The sequence below is a fragment of the Microtus oregoni genome, unplaced genomic scaffold, assembly GCF_018167655.1.
Source record: "Microtus oregoni isolate MIOR12 unplaced genomic scaffold, Mior012 000001F_ref0000356, whole genome shotgun sequence".
NCBI lineage: Eukaryota > Metazoa > Chordata > Mammalia > Rodentia > Cricetidae > Microtus > Microtus oregoni.
In genome coordinates, this window is record NW_024543060.1 from 90,010,096 (window position 1) to 90,036,643 (window position 26,548).

The window sequence follows — 26,548 nt, forward strand, 5'->3', positions numbered from 1 at the left end:
ATAAAATAAAAACTTAGAGAAAAAAAGGGGGGAAATGTAGGGAGGGGGTCTCATCACGGAAGCTGCAGTGTGACATAGTGAGTCACACAGTAAACTTTATCCATACATTTTTACACGCAGGCATTCATTTCCAAGAACCAGGGGTCTGGTTCGAGGCCCCTTTCCTCTGCCACACTATCAACGCTGGGCCCCCGCTGGGATTCATCCTGGACATCCCGCTGTACCCGGTGTTGGTGTTGCTGTACCTATTTTCCTAAGGAGATCTGCGTTTAGTTTTCTAAAAATCAACTTAAATCTTTTCCGCCTTTATTGAGGCTTCCTACATTTATTTAAGGAGTATGCTCATGCTGTAAAGATTATAGCAACAGAGCTGGCCTACCCACAGCAAGTTGTTAGATATACTTGTCTCACTTCCCTTATGTGTACTGTGGGAACACCTGGGACCTATGCCCTCAGCAAATTTTAAGAATGCCGTATGCTATTTTTCATTTTTGTAGTTATCAATGCATACATCATGCTCATTCTCCTTTCCCCACCACTGTCACCCTGCCTGGCCTACTCTGCACTCAACATTTGTCTCCTGAAGTTATACTTCATTCCACCTTACTACATCCACATGTAAACCCCTCTCTTGCTGGCTCTTCCTAGCATCTGTAAGTGTTATGTTTACTAACTAGCTCCTTTTAAAAGTCCAGTTACTAGGGTGTATAATACAGTAAATGAAACCTAAATTGCAGACTTTGGAGAGAGGGCGAATCCTAACCACGAGCTTGACTGGATCTTGAACTAACACACAGGCCTTTGGACGGAAGGGAGAAGACCTTCCCCCAGAGTGCCTGCACCAGGTGTAAATGGTCCCAGGAAGAACCAGGGCTGCTTGCCAGCCTGCCTTCACTTCTGGCTGCTGTGCCCTATCTTTGCTGACATCACACTGCCCATGCACTGAGACACTGGCTCTGCTGAGCTTCTAACTTCACTGACTGAACAGCAGAGTTGCCGGCCTCTTCAGCACGTAGACTGCCACTGCCAGATGACCCAGTTCCTATTAGAAATGCCAGTCAAGCCAATATCCACTTTTATAATATGTATTCATTCTACTGCTTTTGTTCCTCTAAAGAATTCATGATTAATCCAATAGCCATTAAAAGGTCATTTTAAATCATAAGTACAATTTAATAAGCAAAGAAAATGAACATACTTTAACATATCAATTTATTGTAGTTGTCAATATACCTTATATTCATTTTTATCTTGAAGATCTGAAGTAAATAATCTAATCTTCATATCAGCAGCTGAAGTACAAAATCTGAAGAAAAAACACAAACAAACCGATTTTTAGCCTTTGGAAATTAAAGGTTTCTCCCTATGCCACCTTGGCTTCTAAGTCATCAAATCTTGTCATAACTCATGACGCTTTCTGGGATCTGTGGTGGTTGGGGGCAGGAGTTACTGCAGTTTGCACTAAAAATAGTACAGCCATTAAAGAAAGTAGGAGACAAAGCCAATGTCTGGAACACATAAAATCTTAGTACAGTCTGGATTTGTGTCTCCAACTATTAACACAGAATTTCATGTTAAGCTGGCACAGAGCGCCTCACATTCTCTACCGCTCTCTGAGTTTTTGCTACTTTAGGGCTTACAAGTCATCCTTTAAGAAAAGCAGACAACCTCAGAGACGTGAACCAAGATGAGTAATCTGTTCTCAGCTACTGTGAGTGAAAAACAAGCGGGATCGGAAGGGCAGCGAGTCAGGAGAGGACAACAAACAAACACAGCACACTGCGTTACCAACGAGAACTTCTTAAATACAAACTAAAGCTCGACAGTGATATTCTAAGTCATACCTTAGCCATTTACAGAGCCCACGATGTAGTCACAAAGAAAATTCTATTCATTTCAAAATACTCTTAAAAAACAAAGCAAAAATAGATCATATGACCATAATCATGTTCAATTATATACGAGTCAGGGTACCAACTTGTTGGCTTCTCTTAGCTCTACTGGATGAAGAACTGTCTTGAGGAAGCTATTGAATATATAAATTTTAAGCTAACGAATGAGCAAGTCTGTGTGTAACTGTTGCCACAGAACAGCAAGAGGTCTCCACATAGTCATCCTAATTATGAAGCCCTGGCTTGAAGTCTTAAAACCGTCAGGCAGGCCCAAGTTTGTCACCACTCATGAAGAACATGGACATATCTAAGGAACACAGCATGGTTTTCTTCTTTCATTATGAGAGCACAAGGATGACACTGAACAGACGGGACACCGACATCGTGGCCGAGAAACCACTGCGCCAGTGTTGCCAGGGTTTGGTGTGATGAAGCAGTTAGAATTCTCAGTGTATTTTCAAACTGCTTGTCAGATGGTCTGGTCTGAATTTTACTTCTATATTTTTTAAAGTAGTTGCCAACAAACATAGATGCTGCCAAAAAGTGATGACATGAACGGCCATGAAGCACGGAGTATTTGTCTCCGGAAAGATGGGATTTACAAAGTCTAGTTAAAAACAAGACAAACAAACAGGAAAAAAAAAAAACAAAAAAAAAAACAGGCCGGTAAAGAGACATGATCAAATTCTTAAGCTGAGTGTCAGATGGCAACTCTGTGTACTCCATGTAAAATCTGGAAGGTAACGCATCATGTTGATGTCCTCTTTATCATCGGCTTGGCAGAATTTAGAATTATCACTGAAACAAATTCATGGGCGGAAGGTACTCTAGACCATCAAATAAGCATGGCTCCTTTCCATCATGACACCAGTGTCCACTGTCTGCACTGTCACAACAGTGCTGGTGACCGTGGCGTTCACTCTCTAAGTCACTCTGAGCCCATTCACATCTGACGCACTAATTCCACTAACGACACCTAAAGCCAGCACCTGTACCCATGCACACACATACTGCACAAAAGGACATGCGCTTATCAAAACTTTATAAGACTGTACTTAAAATATGTTTATCTTAGTTATGTGTACATGTATGTGTTGGTATGCAGGTGTGTGTTGGTGCCTGTGGAGGCCAGTGGTATCAGATCCCCCTGGAGCAGGAGTTGCAGGTGGCTGTCAGTCCCCTGAGAACTGAACTTGGGTTCTCTGCAAAAGCAGTATATGCTCTCAACTCCTGAGCCATCTCTTTGGCTCATTAAACTATACTACTAAGAGCTCACGGTTTCGTTAGATATAAGTTGTCTCTTAATTAAAATTTTAAGTTACTTCAATAATAGCTAACAAACTTATTAAATACTTTTTTCCCAAAAGACAAATCTTTAGGCTTTGTCATTTGTAGGAACCAAAATCAGGGATTTGTAATATACCTTAAATAATCTATTTTTAAAAAATGCTTTCATCAGAACTGAAGCCCATTGACCAAACTAGTGATTTATGTTCTCCTAAAAATGAGACTATGACCCTGGGTCACATCTGGGATCAGAAAGGCTATACTACAGTTTCAGAAAATGTTACTTTAACAAAGTAGCACTTTGCTGTTTTTATAATTATTTTGTGTGTGCTTGTACGTACACACATGGTGTATGTGTGGGTCAGAGGACAACTTGAGGGAGTTGATTAGCTTTCCTTCCATCTGATGGCAGGTACGTTTACCTAATGTGCAATCTTGTTGGCTCTTAAATAGTACTTTAATTCAAAAGTGCAGACTCTGTGATGACTTTGAACAATTCTAATGAAACTCAAGTAAAGAGATTCATAGTTTGGACCATACACATGGTCAAGGCAATGGCCACAGTCACAAATCTAAATTGCAAAGATGATATGTAAAATTATTAAATAACAGCAAATATCTAATCACCCAATAGGCAGAGGGCACTTGGGGTCACTGGACGCGAAGGCCATCAATAATACTGCATGGGAATGTTTGAACTTACTTGATCACGGGAGGCAGGGAATCTAGTTTAGTTTCTGGGCTCCAGGCTATACCATCAACTCGGACTCCATGGTGAAATGTCCGTAGTGTTTTGTATTGAATTCCTTCAATGTCTGCTTCTTCTTCCTAAATGTATACAGTAAATGTTTTAATACGAAGACAAACGATGCTCTGAATTTCATCTCAATCAAAATTTAATGGAGGAACTCGGACTCCATGGTGAAATGTCCGTAGTGTTTTGTATTGAATTCCTTCAATGTCTGCTTCTTCTTCCTAAATGTATACAGTAAATGTTTTAATAAGAAGACAAACGATGCTCTGAATTTCATCTCAATCAAAATTTAATGGAGGTATGCATATGCTTCTGAAGCATGTAGAAAAAAACTAGATATTGAGAGCATACTAGTTTATGGGATTAAAAAGAATATTGGGGGCTTGAGATGTAGCTTTAGTGTTTGTCTAACATACAAGGCTCTAGGTTTGATTACTGGGGCTCTAGATGTAGCTTTAGTGTTTGATTAATATGTACAAGGCCCTAGGTTTGATCCCTAGCACCCCGGGGGAGGGGCAAAAGAAATGCAAATGAACAAACAAAAACAGTTGTTAAGCCTCAGTTACAAAGAAAGACAAAATACCTCTTAGGTAAAACAAAGCAGTAAATATGTTACTTTACCTAGGAGACATTTTATCTTTAGCAGTAAAAACACTGCCTAACAACTTTTTCAAAAATGATATGGTTTATGTAGCTTATCAACTGATAGACAACTGAACATATACTTGAGGTTTTAACTATGTGGAGGACCCTTTGGATGACAGTTCAAGCTTCCACATCAGTGCTAATTTCCAGTGTTAATATGCATAAGACGTTGCGATGCACCTGTCCCATTAGAAGCCATGGACGGTGACTATAAAGGTATACTGGTTCAGAATTCTGGCACATAATGATAATACTACATAGAAAATAGCGAATGGCCACAAAAAAATCCCAAGCACATTTCCTGGGAGAAAGAAAGGCAATGAGGGAAGACACTTCGGGGTCTTCCAAAATAGCTGCTACTCTCCCAATTCTTAGACTTCCGAGGATCTATTTTATGTATTTCTTTTTTTTTGGGGGGGGGGGGGGGTTGAGACAGGGTTTCTCTGTGGTTTTGGAGCCTGTCCTGGCACTAGCTCTGTAGACAAGGCTGGTCTCGAATTCACAGAGATCCCCCTGCCTCTGCCTCCCGAGTGCTGGGATTAAAGGCGTGCACCACCACCGCCCGGTTTTTATGTATTTCTTTACACACTTCAGAGAATACGCTCACTTGTGTACTTGTGCTGAATCCCAGTAGATGAACTGGTTTTCCCAGGACAGCTTCTGAGATCCTGGCAAAGCCACTGCCCAGGCATCTTCCCCATGTCTTTTAAATTCAAACACCATTTGCAAGCAACTTTAAATTTCAGGTAAACGTAACAAAAAGATTTCCCACTAACTGAAGAAATGAGTAGAAATACACTAATTGGGAAAAAGTACCTGACAAGTTTTACTACTTCATAGTTTGTGTGCATCACAACCGCTCAGCTAACAGATGCGCAGGCAGCAGCCACCACGCAGCTGAAAGTGAAGTCCAGTAGCCCAATCGCAGCGGACTGCAGACTGACTTAGCTCTATTTTTCCATACTTGACAAATCTAAAAATGAATTTTTATATAAAAACACACATTATTTTGCTACTGTAACGAGAGTGATGAAAAGCAGGTCCTGTATTTGTCACTCAAATTAGATATGGAATTACTGAGCGGCCAGAGGGATGGTGAAATCACGGGGCTGCACAGACTGAGCTTTATGTATCACCAGCAAGCCTTGCCCTGCCCCGGCAGGACTGGCTCTTACCGAGCAGCTGATGAAAGTGTGTGTGGTATGGACAGAGACGAATGAACTTCTGGTTCAGTCTGGGGTGTAGGCAGTATTGTATAGGCAGGAAATTAGAGCCGTTGGAAAACTTGCTGTAATAGAAATGGTTACACAAGGCTCCAGCAATGTGAGGCTGAGGAACAGCCCAGTCGGTAGAAGGTCTATTAAAGGATCTGAAAGTGGTAGGTTTTCTACCGCACCCATTTAGAGCCACGTACAGAATTTCAGTAAATTAAGGCTGGTTTATCTAATGCAACTCTTATTTAGTGCTTTCATTTTTATTGAAACATCTGAAAAAATATTAAAAAAAGAATAGCTCTCTGGACACTTACAATGAGAAAGAAAGGGCTGCTTTGGGAGAAGCAGATTCAGCAGTAGATAGGGCTATTAGAGCTCTTAGCATTAAGCCGGACTGTCTCCATGTAAATTCTACTTAATGCCCTAGTCCTGTCTCTGGGAGTGTAGAGAATAAGCTTAGTTTAGTGATGGCAACCCTTGCTGTAGCCATTTCTAATAGGTGAACACTTTCAGAGCATAATTTAGCGCCAGTCTTGAAGCAACAGCTGCAAACAAACGGAGGTGATACGTCAAACTCTGCCAGTCCAATACCACTTCCATGAGTTTTAAATAATTCTAATAAGGCTCTGACACTTGTTGTCAAATACACTGTCAGAGTACAATGCTGAGAAATAAAGATTATTATATAAAATATTATCAATTTATAGAGAACTGTGCTGTCTGATAAGGTAGCTAGTAGCCACATAGAAGCTAAAACACTTGAAATGCAGCCAGCATGTATACTTACTTTATAAGGTATAAAATATATACAAAGATCTCATTAACATATCAACTAAAATTATATTATTTTTTATTGACTTATGTTATTATATTGATCACATATGAAGTATTTTAGTTACCTTAGTAGAATGTTGAGAGTTAATCCGACCTTTTATTTTTATTGTCTGGGAATGTGTGTAGATGTGTACAAGCTGGAGCCAGAGGACAATGTTTAGGAGTTGGTTCTTTTTCCCACCACATGGATTGCAGGGATTGAATTTAGGTCACAAGGCTTGGCAAGAAGTGCCTTCCCCACTGAACTATCTCATGGCCCTACTCTTCTGTTATTACCGCAACATTAAAACTTATATTTGTGGCTCATGTTATATCCTAACTGGATATAGTATTGAATTCGCTCTGCTTGGCTCCCCATTGTGTTGACTTGGGTTAATATTCAGGTGGCTAAAATTTCTAAGTCCTAATTCTCCCTTCCCAGTTCTAAGTCTATTGTCTTAAGACTTATAGTCTTCTTTATTAAATTTTTGCTTGTTTGACTTGGTCCAATCTGTTAAACAATGTTTGGATCTGAACACAAGAGTTTGGCATACAAGTGGAACTCAATAAATACTTGTTAAATGAAGCTGGTTATCCAAAGGATTAAGGTATCTTTGTTTCATTTTCTCCACAAAAACAACGTGCTCGCCTAGATCAACGCTCTCATTCAAGCCCCACTAGAGACGTCTTTATTACTCAAGAGTGAACGAGCTGCGAAACTTTAACCTCATTTGGTCATTTACAAACGAGGCTTTTACAAGAGCACTGATTTAAGATCTCTTTGGGGATAAGGTCTTTACAAATTTTTATTTCTGAATTTCCTGGCCCTTAGTACTCACGCATTTGGACAAATGTCTAACAATCAACAAGTCTACCATTTTGACCCACATTTCTGGATCCTTCTGAGGACGGCATGAGATTCTGAAACGCTTCTGCTGAAACTCCAAACTTTCTGGACTTAACCTTTCCTGACAATCTTATTGTTTCTGACAGGCATGGGGAAATTGGTTCCATTTATATAAATTTTCTTACAAGATATGAAATTGGGTGATACCACACTTAAAGGTTCTAGGATGAGAGAATGGGAATGTTGAATAGCATCTGAACAGATACACGAGAACTGTAATTTCTTTTCAGTCTCCAAGGGCAAACTAATGAAAATAAATCCTTCAGAATATTTGAACTATTGATTTAATTTCAATAGAAACAGAATGGGTTTGATGGAAGGAAAGAACACGGTTTAGAAAGAGATCTAAATCTTGTTCTCATTTCTTAGTTATGTAATCCCCTAAACATCTTTGAGACAGAATGGAAACTATTCTCTTCTGGAATGGAAAGGTCAGTGGTTCTTAGCTCTATCTCTAATGTGTTCATTACGGGTAGGAGAACAGAAAGCCCCATTGTTTTTTCCTTAGATAACTTGGAAGACCTACTTTGTAGCTCTCACAGGTCCGAGGATCAATAAAGACAAGCCTTCTGAACCATACAAATACTTCATGCATCTCCCTTCTCGTTTTCCTTTCTCCTCGTTACCTATTTTCTTTTTTTCTTCTCCTAATATTTTTTCCTTTCTCTCTTTCTTCCAGCATTTCCTAACTGAATTTAAACTAGAAGAAAATATATTTATCAGTATTTAGAAACAGAATTCTGTGTCTGCATCTATTAATTCAGGAAGCACTGACAGTAATTAGGGGAAACACAATCCCACCATATGAATTTTTATCTGCTTTTCTGTAGATCAGTGGCCCACATTAGAGAAAGTTTTTAATAAATCTTCCTTAAGATAATGCTACATTATCACTTGTGTTTCTGACAGTCCAGTTGAACTTAGGTCAAGGGTCATAAAAATATAGTTCTGTAAACATTACTTTGTTAAATAAAGAATTGCAGAAATTCCAGAGGGTTGACTCCGCCTTGCTGAGTGTTTCCTATATGTAACCTTGGTTTCCCGTGAGAAAACACGGTATGGGGTCTCTTAGGAGCAATTTTCCTTTGATGATTAAATATGAGAGCACGGCTGTCATTACTGTCCCTCTGGACCACAACTAAAACTCACATACGGGTTACAATGTGTCAAATGTCCTATGGGAAACTTACATGCACTCACTCCCTACCCCTCACAAACCATCCTGGACATCATATTCCTCACATCTAGAGAAGAGAGGTTCATTATCTAATGAAGGTTTAATAAGTCAATGTCTAGGCAATGTGGCTGCAGAGTTCAGAGCTACGAACGGCTTGCTGTAGACGCAATCACACACTTTGCTATTCTACTTGTACGCTGCAGATACAGAAAGTGTGAAATCAAATCCATAGGAAAGACGAATATTACAAAAGCTATTTTGTAAAAAATTTCTTTCAAAGAAATTTTCTTTAGAATTTCAATGTAACCCTGTTTCCAATAACACATTATAATGCAGGGAAAGTGAACTGGACTGCATTTAATTGGACGTTTTAATACACGTAAATACATGTGTGTGTGTTCAGTTACATCATACCCTTTATGAACATATAAGAATATTCCACTAGTAATCACTGGGTTAAGAAGCGCTTCATACTTCTTATTTTACCATCTACGTAATGTGTACACAAGTCTCAATCATTGCGACTGGGAGAGCCTTTCTCTGTGGATCGTCAAGTCATTTTTTTTTTTTCAAGCGCACCATAATTCTAAAGTTTCGCCTTGGTTTGTGTATTCTGTTATTGATAAAACATCTCCACCATCGCTCCTTGCAGTCTGTAGACTAACCTGAAACGTGCACAGGCCAATGACCACGTAATTACTGCCACCATACACAATTAGGTTTCCCGAGTCCCCACTCTCAAAGGGATTAAATTCTACCACATGGACATAGTCTTCACAGTCCACGGTGTAGGCGGCATTTCTTGTCGCATCCTGCTTCATCTTGGATGAAGTTGTGAGGACCAATCAGCTTTCGACTGACTGTCGCGGAACTGTGGGCCAGAAACAAAATGAAACAGTGTTAGTTTTCCAAGGGAGGAATCAAATAAGGCTGGACATTGCAATACCTGGGGCAGCTTAAAAGAGAATTCTGCTTATATTAACAAACACACATGTTCAGCACCTGAAGGTTGAATAATTTTAATAAAAATAGATTCATAAAACTATCATGTAGCAGAGATACAGCACTATTTGTAGTTGGCATGCTTTGCATTTTACTGACATCATCACACTTAAGAGTACCACAAAAACTGGAACTACCAATAGTCCCCATTTTGCCTAAGATCTTGCCAAGTGGAGGAACGGGGAAAGAACTGAAAAGACTTAGTATGTATTGGGCCCAGACGCTAGAGAAAACACAGATACACACATCTGCCTTTCATTTAAGACTATGCTACAATATTTGTTTTAATTATATAGCTTTTAATATTCCAATTTGACAGTCTAGCCAAATTCCCATCCAATGTGGGATGAACTGGAAACGCCTACCCCTGCCTAAAGAGACAAGGAGTCGAAGAGCCTAGAAGGATATTATGGTCTAGGAATGTTAGGAATCAACGTTAACCCACGCAATAAAATGAGCAGATATGAAACACAGGATCGGAGGTAACGTGAGATATCCATGCTATAACGCTAGCCACAAGGCTCAACGTATCTGTAATGGGACAGGTAGCGGGCACTGAATAGCATCCCCTCAAGAGAATAACTTTAATTTGCTGTTGATTAAGACGAGGTGTCATTCTAGGCTCTGAACAAACACATTAAATATCTTTCGAGTATCTACGAAGATGCAGATGAGTCCTCCCCTCAGGGAGCTTATATATCAATAATAACCTTAATAAATGAGCATTCCAGTGTGGACACGTGTTACGGTGACCACAGACGTCCACAGAGCAGAGAGGAAATAGGACGTGCAAGAGATTCGCGGGCCGGACTGGAAGGCGACCCCTCACACACCTCCAGGTCTTTAAAGCCTGGGGTCGACATTCTCAGGGCCCGCCTAGGAGCTCCAGTCCCCCACGGGTGTCCCCCCCCCCCCCAGACGCCTCTCCGGAGACAACCCACGCCCACCCCGCGGTACACAGGGTAGAGCTCCGGGGAGCAGGGCAGGGTCCCTGGGGGAGCGTCACGGACTGGCGGCCCGCGACCACGCCATGCTCAGTACCTACATACCAAAGCCTGGGAGGTCGACCTGGGCACAGCTTCCTGGCTCTGGGCGGGTCCAGCGCTCGCCGGTTCGGCTTCCGGGTCGGAGGGCGAGCGCGACGATTGGTTCCTGAGTCCGGCCGCGAGATTTGAAAGGCTCGCTGAGGCCATTCAAACGTCCGCCCCGTCTCGTGTCCAGGCTGCGCTGCTCCTCCTTTGGCTCGCACCTATCTGGGCTTCCCGAAGTAGGTGACTCTCGCCTTTTCTCTGCCCTTCGGTCCCATTGCGCGTGGGCATTCAGGCTGCTGCTTCGCGAAGGCGATTCGTGTGACCGCGGGATTGCCTCGTCGCCAGGCAGCGGCGGCGTCTGGGCAGTGGCTGCGCCCTGACTTCGCAGGGTCCTGTGCGGAAGGACCCGGGAGGTCGCGAGGGCTTGACTTGTCTGTAGCTGGGCAGCATGAAGGCCGTCCAGATCTGCTGGCAGTCTGGTCACTCGCCCTGTGCAGATGCCCATGTCCAGAGTGTGTGTCAGCTGTTGCATCCTTCAGAGGGACCTTTCAGGACCGGACTAGGAGAGGAACAGTGCCAGCTGTCATCCCTTTTATGCAGTATTTTCTAAGTGCTGGCAATAAGAAAGTTGTATATTGCTTTGCTTCACTGATGCCTCGGAATTCTTTTTAAGTAGAAATTCCCGTCTCTGTGGACTTGAAGAAATGTATGCTCATCGCGGTGTTCAGCTAATGCATGGATGTGGTAGCAGGGATGCCAGGCCGTGAGGCGCTCTCATTTTAGCTTCCAGGGACAATTCCCAGTCTCAGAATTTCTGCTTTAGTTCACCCTGAATCCAGATTTTGAAACGAGAGTTTATTACTTCTGCCACCTATCTCCATCCTCCCCTCTCCCCTCTTTGCTCACTCCTCTGTATAGGGCCCCTTTACATTCATTTTCCATAGTCAGTGTCTCCTTGATTCTTCACAATGGCTGGGAGATAAGAGCAGAGGGTGAGGCAGCGCCCTGCTTCCAGTGTAATAAAACATTTACCGGGGCAGCCAGGTCCAGAACGAATCTAGGCTTAGGCAGCCGGGGGAGAGCTGGGGCGACAGTAGAGGTTGGCAGGCCAGCTGCAGGGCCTATTTGTGACTAGCCGGTTTCAGAGCTAAACATTGCTTTTACATGTTTAAACGGTCGGCAAAAAAAATTGAAGGAGAAAATTTTGTGACTTCTGAAGATTATATAAAACAGGTTTTGGTGTCCAAAAATAAAAGAAATTTTAATGGGGTCCAGCTATGTTTATTTGTCTATGCATTATTCCTGGCTACCTTGCTATGACAAGGTCAAGGAACGTGGTTGTGAAACAGATTGTATGGCCTGAATGTCTCACATATTTAGTGTTCCCCTCCTTCCAAAAAGTAATAGCCTCCTAGATGAGACTTTTGGCTTTCTGACAGTGGTTATAAGGCTCTTTCAATTTTAACTCAAAACAACTTAAAAACCCATGATGCACGATCATAACTTGTGCTTGGCATTGCTATAAAAGTATTAGATGTAGTTGTGTCTTTTACTTCTCCCAAAACTATGGAAGGTAGGAACTTTTTGTGTTTTCGCTGCAAGGAGGTTGGGGCATAGAGAAGTGGTATAAGTTGCTAAGATCTCATAACTTCATAGACGATAGAGTCAGAGATTCGATCTAGTTCTGGGTGATTTTGATAGAAAGCTAAATCTTAAAGTAATACCAACAGGTAGTCTTCTACCAAAAATTTATTTCAGGCAAACTAATCATATCACTGATGATAGCTCATGTTTTTATCACTTCTTCACTTTCTGTTTTTTAAGAGATACGTGTGTTATTTTTAAGAGGAGGGAAGCTCCCAGCAATGAAGATTACTGGTTATGGTCATCTGCTGTCTGTTTAAATTGCATCGCAGATTATAATTATTGTTTCACAAGTCGGGCAGGTCTGAGCTACCCACGTCTGTATTGCTGCACTAGTCACAGCCAGGTCACAAGATGACGTAGATACCCATTGAGGCATGAATAGTGGGGAGGTGGCTCAGTAGGTGAAGCCCCTGTTGGACAGTATGGGGACCAGCCTTTAAATCCTGAGGACAGAAAGAAGTGCCGGAGTACAGTCCAGTGTGCAGGAGGCAGAGACGAGAGATCCCTGGAGCAAGCTGGCTAGCCAGACTAGCTAATGTGGCGAGCTCCTGGTTCAGCAAGGGATGGTTCCGTAATGGATGAGGTGGACAGCAGTAGGGGAGAAGCTCCCAGTGTCACTCTTGGGCCTCTGTACACATGTGCTTACACGTAAGTTATATCACACGTGCGCGCGCACGCCCGCACGCATGCGCGCACACGGCATTTAAGAAAGGGTAAGTTCCATCAAGAAGAACAAAAACAGAAGAGGGACTTTGCTGGTTTGGTATCTAAAATGTTCACACCGCGCCAGATTATTTTGAATGTTGTTTGTGTGCATCCAGGAGAAGTTATGAAATACAGTGATTTAAATGCCAGGTTTTAGGATTACAAATTTTGGATTTATGCGTTTCGGCTATACGCTAGCATTATGTCGTTGGACATCAGTTTCTTCCTGTGTCAAATGCAGATAGTTGTAGACTGACATCATTAGGACACCTGAAAATTGAACAAAGTAATCAATGTCAAACATTTGAAAAGGATTGGCGTTGGGTAGCTTCATGTGTTAGAGAAAATATTGATTATCCATTTGCTGTGTAACAAAACACCAATACCATGGTCACTGTAAAATAACCAAGCATTTGCTTCAGATTCTGTGGGCCGGCAGTTTGGGCTGGATCGGGCGATTCCTCTGCTTGCCTGGACAGAGATGACTCACGTGGCTGAGGTTCACCTTCCGTATTGACTGGGGTCTCCCTAGAATACGCTGTCCTCTTTCGTGTCTGCGGAGTTGGGGTAGGTTGTCAGCTCTCTCTCGTGTCCTTTGCAGTTAGCTGGGTTTGGTACAGCAGGCCCAGGACAGCAAGCAGTGAGGGCTCCCCAAGACTGGCAGTTTGCTAGGAGGACCGGGAGCGTCAGCATGTGGGTGTAGCTGTGTACGTGATAGCAAAGATAAGATAGCGTCGGTGATGGGGAAAGGCACGGGAATGAAGTCCGGGGAGACCAGATATGGGCTTCTGAATGTCCTCTCCATAGAGTCACAAAGTCTTCCGTGTCGTCTACACGGAAAGTTATTAGAAACTCTGCCAGACTTTACTGGACTCAGGTAAGCCTGTCCAACGTGCATCAAAAACGCCAGACCCAGAAGGAAATCAGGTGTTCATCACAGAGAGTAGAAAAACAGCTCAGCGCAGTCAAGCACTCTTAATCAAAACTCGACTGTTTAAACTCTTGCACAAACCTCTTAAGGTGTGTCCTTAGAATTCTCCTGATCTCGTCGTCTTCCAGTCACATCAGGTCATAGCTGTTCCAGATTCTGACGGGCAGAAAAGTGAGCCACTCTGGGGACACTGCAGAAATGAGCCCCCCCTCCAGTTCTCCACTTATAGTGCCATTTTTCTTAGAACAGCTATCTTAAAATACAGATGTAATTATTGGTGTCTATGTCTATAATTATAAATTTGCAGAATTTGCATGTCTGTTTTTTGTGAATTTAAAATTGGAGGTTGGATTTTTGTTATTTCAAAAGATTTGGCTTAAGGAAACTAGAGGAAAATATGATTGGGCAGAAATTGTATTCTGTTTTCCTAAATTTAATTAAAAGCAATCTTGGTAAATATGAAATGACCCCTTGTTCACTACTTTTTTTTTTTCTAACCATGCTTTCTTCCACATGTTAAATGTTAATTTCCAATTACAACAAGTCACTTTAACATTGTATTCTGTTCTCCTTTAAGAGCATGTCTGTCTTGGACATGATTAAAGAGTTTAGGAGGAATTGGCGTGCTCTCTGTTCCTCTGAAAGAACGACTTTATGTGGTCCAGACTCCATGCTCCTGGCGCTGCAGCTTTCCATGGCCGAGAACAACAAGCAGGTTAGCAGACTATATTTAGTTCAACTTTTAAAACCTGAATTTTACTCGCTGCCTGTTTTAATAAGCTTGAGCTTAAGCACATCACTTTCTTTGCAGTATTTGCCCTCCTGTAATAGGCTGTTCCAGAAAAATGATTTATTAAATTATTTCATGTGTATAATTTGAACATGGAATGTGTACATTTGATATTTAATGAAAAAGTCATAAAGATTACATTTGCAACTCTTATGCATATATATATATATATTCCTATTTAATATTGTTCCTTTTTTTCCTAAAAGAAACTCTAGAGGAGCACATATAATTTTATTCAATATATTTTATGTCTAGTCTTAGCACTGTTGTGTGAGTTATGTTTTCTTAATCAGTTTATGGCTGAAATAAAAATAGGATGCTTACCTTATTTTCCTGCCACTGTGATCAACAGCTGAGGAAGGAGACGGAGACATGAACTTACCGTGGCTCATGGTTTTTCAGGTCCTACTTCAGTCACTTGGCCCGTTACTTCACGGTACATGGTCTGGAATAGCATCCCGACAGTGAGACTCTGTAACAGCTGCTCCTCAACTTGTGATGGGCAGGAGGCAGAGAGAAAGGGACCTTGGATGGAGTCTAGCCTTCCTATTGTGCCCCCAGTGACTTGCTTCCTCCATCTTGGCCCCGTCTCCTAAAGTTTCTAGCATCTTCCAAAGTAGTGTCCCATATTGGAAGCCAGGTGTTCAGTGCATAAATCTATGGGAAACATTTCCTCTTCAAATTCTAACAGTCTTGCCTTTGTATGGAGAGTTGCAAGTTTTCCCTATTTCAACCAGTATATAGATAATTTCAACACTGACATGCCAAGGTGGATGAGGTGAAATCCGAAAACCTCTTCCCTAGATTAAGAGCATCAGGCAGTCAAAGACTTTTGAGAGAGGGACCATCAATTTTCTTCAGAGGCGAGCTTCTGCATAGCTTGTTCTATACCAAGTGGCTCTCCCTGAACACATGCACACTCAAACAATACTAAATGGATTTATTAGGCTGTGTATACATGTGTGTGTTATCTTTGGGTTTCTATTGCTGCAATGAAACACCATGGTCAAAAAGCAAGTTGGGGAGGAAAGGGTTTATTTGGCTTATATTTCTATATTGTTACAGATTATTGAAGGAAGTCAGGGCAGGATCCTGGAAGCAGGAGCTGATGCAGAGGCCATGGAGGGTGCTGCTTAGTGACTTGCTTCCCCTGGCTTGCTCAGCCTGCGTTCTTATGGAACCTAAGACCAGCAGCCCAGGTGTGGAATTCCCCACAATTGGCTGGGCCCTCTCCCATCAGTCACTAAGTAAGGAAATGCCTGTCAACTGGATCTTAGGGAGACATTTTCTCTGTTGAGGTTCCCTCAGATAACTGTAGTTTGTGTGTCAAGTTGACAGTCAACTAGCCAGCTCTTATGCACACGAAACAATAATAAAGATGAGATCATGAATTTGGGGGTGCACTGGAGGAGTTAGGGCAGGCATAATGTACATGTAGTATTTATATATGACATTCTCAAAAAGAGGTGTAATTCTAACACTTCTCATTTCATTCTTGTGAAATATGACCCATGTCCATAAGAGAACTAAAGAACTGGACAGTTTGAACTTGCTTCGTACATTATTCAGCTGGCTGTTTTCATAGCAAGCAAAACATTGTCTGAATCATAGAATATTCTGTCTTGATTGGCACCTAATGAAAAACTAATGTCAGGAATGCATTTTTATTTGGCTTTAAAACAGTTTTTTTTTTTACAGTCCCGATATGAACACTTTTAATCTAGTAATAGACAAGATCATGAGCTTGCATAATTTTACTTCAACTATCTCTAGTCAACAGAATGAGAATAAGTTGTATGTTTACTTTAGTGAGGAAAACTTATTTTTTTCTAAGTATAAAGGATTGTCATACTAGTAATAATTTTAGAAATTTCTGAGAAAAAAAATTTAGTGTTGAAACTCACTGAATTTGTTTTATATTACTTAAAGTGTATTTACGATTATAACCTTTAAGGGAGTAGGAAGTATTAAAATATCTCATTTTTGATATGGTGCTGGGAAGTTATCTGACTTATGTTTGGGTTGTGGTAAACCTTGAGAGTTAATGGTAGGGGCCATTGAGTAGTTAGCTTCATATATTACGGTTGACTTCAATATTTGTGATATGGCAGGCCTCTATTCTAAGAAAATAGGGCTAATTTATTGTTTCAGTATGAGTAAATAAACAATTAAGTTTTAAAAGACATTTTAATCATGTTTTAAATCTGGATCTCAAATAAATAATAAAAGATAAATAAATAATAAATAATAAAAGATAAAGATATAGATTTTTAATAATTCAAGTATATATAAGAATGTATGTTTCAAATATATTGATTGCTCTGAATTATTCTTGATTAAGTAAGATTTAGTCCCAGACAACAACAGTTGCTAACTATGTCATTACTATCCACCTTGGAAAGGAACTAGAGTAAGTCTTAGTGTGAGCAGAAGCTGGAAGAAACTTCACCGTGGAAGCCCGCACGTGTTACATTTCACAGACCCACATATGGATACCCAAACATATTTGTTATTCATGCTGAACTGAAAATGAGAAGTCAGAACTTTTTAATGAGTCAAGGCTGGTGTTTTTGGGAGGCGCCATTGTTAATATCTTGCATATTATGTGGAGAAAATGTATTGAATATAGAGCAAGCCTTTTGCTTGTCCACTGAAAATGTATCACATGGCTGCCCAAGGAGACACTTGAAGGAAAGCTGTATACGAGGTGACTATTGACCTGCACCTGTAGGCAGTGCTGTTGGGTCTCTTGTCAACTGCATGTCAGGGTAGTCAGATCACTAGCTTTTGATTTCTTTCATCTATATGAAACAGAAGCCAAAAAGTAAAAGAATAAATTTGCATCTGAGTGCTCATAGAAGCATAACTTCATTTTTAGTACTTAGTTATTATAATTTAGTGTATTTAGGACCAGGGAAAAAACAAAAATCTTTCCAGACCCTGAGTTTTGCACTGATCCTTTTCTTTCTCTGTAATAACAAGACATAGGTCATAACAATGGTGACCTGAACACTGTGGTTGAGTTTTAAAGCCAGCACTTGGAATATATGTTGTTGTGTGGGATTCCTCATGGCACTGGGGATATAGACAAGAGATTGAAACACTTTAGCTCAGCGCAGTTGCTTGTGCACCCATCCTTTTACTGTGGGTAAAAGATGCAGTGGAGTTTGAAGGTCGAACCATGGATTATGCACTTAAAAAATTTTTATTTTATTTTTTGTTTTGTTTTGTCTTTCAAGACAGGATTTCTTCTGTGTTCCTCTGCAACTTGCTCTGTAGACTAGGCTAACTTCGAACCCAGAGCTTCTGCTGTCTCTGCCTTCCAAGTGTCGGGACTAAAGGTGTGCTTCACCATGCCCGACCCCATTCACCATATTTTTTTATTTGCAGACTTGCCTGCTGTATATATTTTATCAACTTCTCAAAACTTTATGCTTACTATAAACACATGCTATTTGTATTTCTCTTATCAGTTATAAGCCACTAGATAAATACGTCTAAGTATTAAGCACTCGAATTTATCATTTTCTTCCTTCCTTTCTTCCTTCCTTCCTTTCTTTCTTTCTTTCTTTTTCTTTTTTCATCTCCTTCAGCACAGTGGAGAATTTACAGTCTCTCTCAGTGACGTCTTACTGACTTGGAAATACTTCTTACATGAAAAACTGAGCTTGCCCACTGAGAGCATGAAAGCGGTTGACCACTATGAAGACATTAAGAAAACATACGATGATTTCTTGAAGAATAGTAATATGCTAGATCTGATTGATGTCTATAAGAAATGTAGCAACTTGGCCTCCAGTTGTGAGAATACCATGATATCCTCTGTAAGTATTTTAAAAATAATTCTACTCTAATCAAATTAAAGTTCGGCTCTATTACATTTATTTTACAGTATAGAGTTACTAGTTTAAAAAATATGGTGGAAGGCAGAGGCTGTAGTCTTTGTTTTCAGTAGTAATGTACTGGGTAGAAGCAAAAGATAGAATAAGTTGATTTATTTTTTTTAACTTTTTAAATCCTATTAAAAATGGAAAGATACCTGAAGGCTAGTTTTTACTTGAAAGAAATATTTTTGATAAGTTTTGTTGGTCTTGTGATATTGTTATTTAATATAAGAAAAATCTTCTTTTTTTTTTTTTTTTTTTTTTTGGTTTTTCGAGACAGGGTTTCTCTGTGGCTTTGGAGCCTGTCCTGGAACTAGCTCTTGTAGACCAGGCTGGTCTCGAACTCACAGAGATCCGCCTGCCTCTGCCTCCCGAGTGCTGGGATTAAAGGCGTGCGCCACCATCGCCCGGCAAGAAAAATCTTCTTAATGTATAAAAATTTGACAAAGAAATTAAGTTCCAAATGTCAGGTTTCTATCGAATTAGATCAAAAATTGCCTGTCCACAACTTTTCTCTTCCTTGTTGAATGTACATTTATTTATTTGGTGTGTATTGTATAAAGTGATTGTTTTAATATCTTTTTTTAGACAGACATGTGTATATCACTTAGATAATAGAATGATATAATGTCTATGAGGTAATAGGCTTCATTGTTTGAGCATATTTATTTTTAATCAAGTATACGTTTAGAAGCTATAGTGTCCCTTAGATTAGTTTGTATTAGAATTGATTAACAGTTTTAGAATCTGTTTGTCTATGTGCAGGTTTTATTTTTTGAGTATTGAAAGTACTTTAATATTTTCTGTGTGCAAATAAAGAAGTAAAGGTTGATAATGGCAGAGTAATTATAGCTGGACTTAGGAACTATTCACTGTATCTCATATGATAATTGGGAGTAGGATTTAAGTTCATTGTAATAGAAATCTGTACTATAAAATGTACTTAAAGAAAGTAGTTCGTTTCGCTGCCCTATAAATGGCCAGAGGTAGCTGTTGAGGTTCCAACCGCCGCCGTGTTCCTTGTAGGAGGCGGTAGGGCTGGTGGATGGCCATGCTCTTCTTTTAAGGTAAACAACTCTGTTATTCAGTCTCATTGCTTGCAGCTTGGTTGAAGGGCTGTGGTCTTTATTCAGAGTAGAAGGTGCCAAGGTGACAGCTACCATACTTTAAGCAAGAGTGGACATTGGGCAGCTTGTGGCCTTTTCTCAATTCGTGCATTCTACTAACTTCTGCCCTGTTATAGCTTCTTCAAGCGCACATCTTCTTTGGTGTCTACATGTAACACCTTGGAAGATGACTTTGTAGATTTTCCTGCTTTTAAGGCTGATTTTTGATTAGCTCTCCATAGGTAATGTATAGAGCTAGTCATATTAAACACTGAGCTGTAGAAATGACAACCGTGGCATGTCTGATACCTTGGTCACGTTATCCCCCCCCTTGCTTTCTCCTCCTTGGTTTCTCTCCCTCAGGTCCACGTTGTGTGGAGACCTGTAACGCTTCTTTGCAGGCTAGATATATGGGAGATTGTCTGCAAATGTTAATGTGTCTCTGGAGGACACCAAAAATTAGCCAAAGCTGCCAAGAGGTAGCTCATGAAGAAAACTCTGGAATTCTAAAGCTCAGTCTCTGATATTTAGGTTTTCTCCAAGGAACTTTCCCCTAACAACAAAACTATACAGCAAAACATAATTTGGGTTGACTTTTTTTTTTATTTTTAACCAAAGTGTGTTAAATGTAACCCTAATTAATTTGTATTGTGTCTTTAAAGTTACATATCAGAATACTCCAAATGGTCCTGATTTTTATGCTCTTGAATCTTCATGGTCTTCATAAGGTTACTTTGTTTCTTATTTGTTGGAGCTGAAGTAATGCAGAGATTATTGGGAATTAAGATAAAGATGAGATAGTTCTGGGAAGGTGGTAACTTGAACCTTTACTCCCTCGTTTATTTCCTCTCCATCCGGTAGCACAGAAGGCTTTGGATTCTAGCTGGAATATCAAGGAGAGAGAGCTGGGACAGATTGGGTTTTTCATGAAGTTAAAGTATGTGGACCGCCATATCAGACGCTATGACCAGCTGAAGTGTAGCTCTCAGAAGAACTTAGGCCCAGAGATCTGTGGATCCCCTGGGCAAGATCAACAGTTGCTATCTGTGGGTGGGCAGGGTGTCTAACAAAGAAGACGTTTGCTGGCGGCATCTTGTGAGTGACGTCAGCAAGGGCCAGCACAAGCTTGCGCACGCTCCAACTGTCGAGGCTGCTTAGAAGGCACTAACGTTGAACTCTGGGTCCAAGAGCTCTTTTATCCTGATGAGGCCACGCTCAAGACAACACAGGACTCCTGAGGAAGCTACCCTTAGCTGTGGCCAGAGACCGGCGGGCGCACTGAACCTTTGTGAACAGAGTGTGGAAGGCGGACTCCTGATGTCTTCATGCCTTTCCCAGGGCACTCGCATCCACGCGGCTGCAGTCAACGCCGCAGCCGCCTCTCGGAAACGGAAGCCGATTTCCAGGGCTTCCAAGCGGCCCTGTGGGTGGTTAAGGCCCTGCCAGGATCTCTCTGCTCCCGCGGAAGAAGCTTCTGTGTCAGCCCCCTCGACCCAGCGCCCTCGGCAGAAGCAACAGTCTCTTGCAGCCATGTCTGAGAGCTCAACATTTCCCAAGCTTTTCCACAAAACCCGCAGCGGGAGACGAGACCCGAGGAAGATGGCAGCCGCCATGGAGCGGGTGAAGCAGTGGGAATTTCGCCTGCTTCAGAACCTCGAGGAGGCCTCGCAGCACCACCTCACCATCGAAACCGAGAATAAGAGACCTGTGAGCCAGGGGCTTCAGTTCAGTGCAGAAGACCCGCCAGGAGCCAGCTCCGATCTCCACACAGGGCACGGACTTTTGTCATTGTGGACACATGTCCACTAAATACGAAGCTGGCATTACTCTTATAAATGATTGTACCACTCACTTTATCCAAAACACTTGTTCTTTTATTGTAAAACCGTTAAGCACCCTAACCTGCCGACCCCATCCTTCCTCTCCTCTTTCCCTCAGCCCCTCTTCAGGGGTAGGGGCACGGGTGCCGGCTCTTCTCTGTGATGCTAGAATAGACGCAGAAAACACCGTGACTGGGAGACACTGAAAACTTTGGAAGAACAACGTCCACTAGATGCCAAGGGCATATATGGTCTAGGACGTTCCAGGGGCAGGAGAGGTTTATTTTTAAACTTCAGATAGGGCCGGGCGGTGGTGGCGCACGCCTTTAATCCCAGCACTCGGGAGGCAGAGGCAGGCGGATCTCTGTGAGTTCGAGGCCAGCCTGGTCTACAAGAGCTAGTTCCAGGACAGGAACCAAAAGCTACAGAGAAACCCTGTCTCGAAAAAAAAAAAAAAAAAAAAAAAAAAAACTTCAGATAGGGCAGAAAGCTCGTATCAGGTTAGAGGCATGTTATGAAGGGTTACCGACATTGGGAGACCCAGGAAATCCACCACCCACTAGAACAGCATTTCCGCTGCTCCAGTCCTGTGTGTGGTGGGAACTCACTGTGTAAGATGCCTCAGCATTTGGGACCTTTATGAACTTCCTCCTGTGTGAACGACTGCTCAGGTTATAAAAGTGATAGAAGTCTTTTAACTTGTCAAATAAAGCATAAAAATATAAAGACACAAAAACTTACTATGTAATGACATAAAGACAAATACTTCCAAGTAATTCCTTCTAATTTTTATGAAAAATAAACTGTTTTCTTGACAACTCAGAGAAAAATATGAGGAAAGATTTCTCAATACAGAAGACTTACTGACACAAAAATTAATATTCTAACAAACAGTAAACTTAAAGAACTTAGAGCTACAGGTCCTGACATGAAGATGCTAGTAGTCCCAGAAGGGAAAACACCTGAGGGTATAACTAAATAAAAATGTATATGTCATAATAAATAGTACTGTTAACTGAAGAGAAATCTTAAGTTCTAGGCTATATTAATGAGATATGAGCTGATAAAATTCTTGTATTCTTAAATATTATAAATTTATTTAGTTATAAGTTATTATTGAATTATAATTTAGTTATGTTATGAGCAAAAGATTAAATAGAATGTTCCTTCCCACCCATAGTAATTTTTTTTTATCATTCATTTAAAGGGGTTTGTGAGAATATGCAAAAGTATGCAGAGGAAAATGTTATGCTTATTTATGATTATCCACAAATGTCAAGCAATACTTTGTCCTGGAGCATCCGTGACACTCACTGTGCAGAATCTTATATAACATACTGTCCTGATTCCTGTGACCTTCATTATACCGTGTATTGTTTACAGAGCCAGCTCCGGGACTTTCTGTCTGGCACACGGTGCGCAGAACACGATGAGAGTAGTCCTCGGGTACCTGCGTCCCCAGTGCAGCGCAGCCAGGACGATGAGCAGGTACCGGTTCGTTGTCAGTTAACCAGGATGTGACTCCCTCAGATCATCCGTCTGTTGGCTCACTGCGGTTATCCTTGTTTTGTTTTTTTGTTTTTCTTTTTTCCATGTTTTAAAGTTGTTTAAATAAAGCTGAATCTGCAAAGGACAATACATTGGGACTCGCGAAGGTCATTTTAGTTCGCATCTTCTCGGTCTGGTCCGAGGCAGCCAACGGGCACTGAGTGAGTACAGGCACAGCCTAAGTGCCAGAGAGGTGCCTATGTTTCAGATTGTCAGGTTGATTTTTTTTTTAACTTTCTGTTAATTAAAATTCACATCTGCTGTTTTAGATAGTTGATTCTTGAGAGGACGTGCTCCGTAACTGATAATGTTCTTGTGGCTGGGTGTATTGTGCATGCCACTCCAACTAATGAGGTTTATTTGCCCTTAGCTGAGTGTTATACTACGTACCTGTCGCCTCAGCCAACCATGAACTGGGTTTATGAAAGTTTCTATGTTTAATAGAATCACCATGGTGAGAGTTTAAGAATGTTGGCAAAATCAGTAAAATTTTGTTGAATGTGTTTTTGAAATCTACTTTCATGACCGTCTACTCCAGTAAGGTTACCACATTTGATGAGTTTCTCTGGTAAGTTGTCAGGAAGCAGTGCTGAGACTGCTGAAGTCTGGTGCCGAGCAGCTTGCCCCTTACAGAGCAGAGACCCTCGCTGCTTCGCTAAGGCTTGCTCGCTTCCTGGATTTAACAGTGCACTTGGTTTTCCTTCTGTGCTTCCTTTTTCCTGTCTTGTTTAGGGTTACCCAAACCCTGTGCTGTGTGTATGCCTGGAACTCTTGTGTGTGAAAATGAAGGATAAGCCCATGTCTGGTTTCTCTATGATTTCCTAAAGTAGTTACGTGTCTCTGTGGACTGTTTTAGTCTCAAGGATTCCCTAATTTTATTTTTTTCCTTTGCCTACTTAATGCTCTACTGTCCCTAAATTTGTTGTGTCTCTGATTAAAAGCTGGTCTACAAGAGCTAGTTCCAGGACAGGAACCAAAAGCTACGGAGAAACCCTGTCTCGAAAAATTAAAAAAAAAAAAAAAAAAAAAAAAAAAAGCTGTAAGTTAATATTTAGTGTTACTATTTTATAAAAAATACTTTGTGACTGATATGCAGTATTTCGTTTTGCATCACCCTAGGAAACAGAAATTCAGGCTGTCCTGAACTGGCAGATCTCTCTACTATAAAAATTAGTTCCCACTTTGCTGTCATCACCAAACACCTGTGCGAAGGTCCCCTGCGTTGCAGCAGCAATCCTGTCTCCCAGCAACCGTTTACCTAATTAGTTCTTTTAATACATGCCGTGATGATCCTTGCCTGAATCAACTGTTGCTTTTTTTTCCCAGCATTTGTAGAACCCTGAGTTTTTTTGTTTGTGATATCTTCATTAGTCCCCTTCAATCACCAGAGCTTTAACCTGTATCCTTAGGGTCTCAGAAAGGGCTGGGACTTCACTGTATCCATAGGGTCTCAGGAAGGGCTGGGACTTCACTGTATCCATAGGGTCTCAGGAAGGGCTGGGACTTCACTGTATCCATAGGGTCTCAGGAAGGGCTGGGACTTCACTGTATCCTTAGGGTCTCAGAAAGGGCTGGGACTTCACTGTATCCATAGGGTCTCAGAAAGGGCTGGGACTTCACTGTATCCATAGGGTCTCAGGAAGGGCTGGGACTTCACTGTATCCATAGGGTCTCAGGAAGGGCTGGGACTTCACTGTATCCATAGGGTCTCAGGAAGGGCTGGGACTTCACTGTATCCATAGGGTCTCAGGAAGGGCTGGGACTTCACTGTATCCATAGGGTCTCAGGAAGGGCTGGGACTTCACTGTATCCATAGGGTCTCAGGAAGGGCTGGGATTTCACTGTATCCACAGGGTTTCTTTCTTTAGGAAACACTGAGAGTGACTTGAGGTATAGATAAGTGTAGAACAGTGCTTCACCTGTAACTGGACGCCATCCCAAGCCCGTGTGAACCAGTGTGGGCGCACACACACACTCACACACACACAAAATAAAAAATGGTGGTTTCTTTCTTGAGTTATATTTTCTTTTTCTATTTTGTTCCAAGCCTTAGTAAGTATATTCTACTTATTAAGTATATACTTTCTATAATCATAGGCAGTCATCAACAGCTTGCAGCTTTCAACCATCTTTTAGGGTGACAGAGAGCGAGCTTCTATAAAGTCCGATGAAGGCTTCATTTAACACTGTGGACAGGCCAATGTTCCACACTAAGCTTAAGGTTTCAGACTGACCCTGACTTTCAGGAAGCAGATGAAAATGGCAAAACCACCAGTCTGAAGACGACAGTATGGGAAGGACCCGCTGTCCTGAGGAGGCACGCCATCTCTGACACTCCTAAAGCCAGTGTCAGGGAATCAGGCCCTAACGGATCTCTGCTCTTAAGGGAGTTCTTTGCTGATGCAGGAAAGGGGAAGAAGACACAAAAGTGAATATGCCCACATCCCAAGGAATTTGTGTCAAGTGAGAGTCAAGAGTCTCAGGACGAGCAGGAAGGGAGGCTCTCCCGCACATCCGTCAAGTCAACTTTGGAAACATTGTTAGGAATGCATGGGCCCTCTGCCACAGCAGCGAAGGAAGGGTTATGTGTGCTAAACAGACTACTTTTGATAGAACTTGATGTAAAAAATACTTTCGCATACTGTTCAGCCTCCAAAAGTCACACAGTTCACACTGGCGTCTCCAGAACCCTCAGCTGGCTGTGCCTTCTCAGTTTCCACGTGTCCGTGATCCGCAGAGCTGGTTCCGTCCCTGCTGACATCATCTTCCCTCTCTTGAGGATACTTTGTCTCCTTTCTAGGGACCCTTTAGGCTCATGCCTGACTGATAAGGCATTTTTAGAAGTCTGCATACTTAAAATTCTAACGTGACTTTGGGGGGGAGGGGGGATATACCTTGGAGAGGTGTGTTCTGATTGTCAAGTACATTTCTTAACGGCACATCAGAATCTTCTCATGGAACTGTAAGATCACGTTAAGAATACTCTTTATTTTCTTGTTTTATTTTACTCTATTTTCCCCCTAAGTTGTTAAACTGTTGCTTAAACTGACCATTAAGCAAATAAAAAATTGTGTCAGTGTACTGGTTCCAGTCCGGTCATTTGCCGTTATTCACAAGCATTTATGTCTTAGCCAAGGAAAGATTTTAATGAGGAAATCAGGTACATTTTTTGTGGTTGTTAAAAACCTTGATTTCAGATTAAGGCTGGATATTTGCTTCTTAGGATTTGCAGGAGAGTGGAATGAGTGCGAAGCAGTCACAAGTTAATAAAGCTGTCCAGCCTGCAGAAGCTGCAGGTACTTTGTGGTGTGGATAGAATCAGGTATTAAGCCAATAGATGAGTTCTCTCATTTCTTGGTGCTGTGCTAAAGCTTTCGTCTTGGGATTCCCTCAGT

At 41.4% G+C, this 26,548-nt stretch overlaps 2 protein-coding genes across 5 annotated transcripts in view; one reads left to right on the top strand and one right to left on the bottom strand.

Annotated features, from left to right (window-relative positions):
* The window catches only part of Nup37 (nucleoporin 37), a 33,457-nt gene extending 22,663 nt beyond the window's left edge, over nt 1-10,794 (bottom strand). For 2 of the 4 annotated variants that reach the window (XM_041663546.1, XM_041663573.1), the window contains exons 1-4: nt 10,741-10,780; nt 9,355-9,560; nt 3,883-4,007; nt 1,234-1,306 (exon numbers count right to left, since the gene is read on the bottom strand). In XM_041663546.1, the coding sequence (XP_041519480.1) occupies nt 1,234-1,306; nt 3,883-4,007; nt 9,355-9,510 (354 nt within the window). In that variant the 5' untranslated portion in view covers nt 9,511-9,560; nt 10,741-10,780. Of the gene's footprint in view, nt 1-1,233; nt 1,307-3,882; nt 4,008-9,354; nt 9,561-10,401; nt 10,427-10,740 lie in introns of those variants that run through there. The other 2 variants (XM_041663564.1, XM_041663555.1) reach the window with 2 other exon arrangements.
* Nucleotides 10,795-10,899: 105 nt separating this feature from the next.
* Nucleotides 10,900-26,548, top strand: part of LOC121459635 (PARP1 binding protein) — a 40,082-nt gene continuing 24,433 nt past the window's right edge. The window contains exons 1-5 of the mRNA XM_041669538.1: nt 10,900-10,958; nt 13,497-13,641; nt 14,583-14,720; nt 18,389-18,619; nt 22,989-23,093. Of these exons, the coding sequence (XP_041525472.1) occupies nt 14,586-14,720; nt 18,389-18,619; nt 22,989-23,093 (471 nt within the window). The 5' untranslated portion in view covers nt 10,900-10,958; nt 13,497-13,641; nt 14,583-14,585. The remainder of the gene's footprint in view (nt 10,959-13,496; nt 13,642-14,582; nt 14,721-18,388; nt 18,620-22,988; nt 23,094-26,548) is intronic.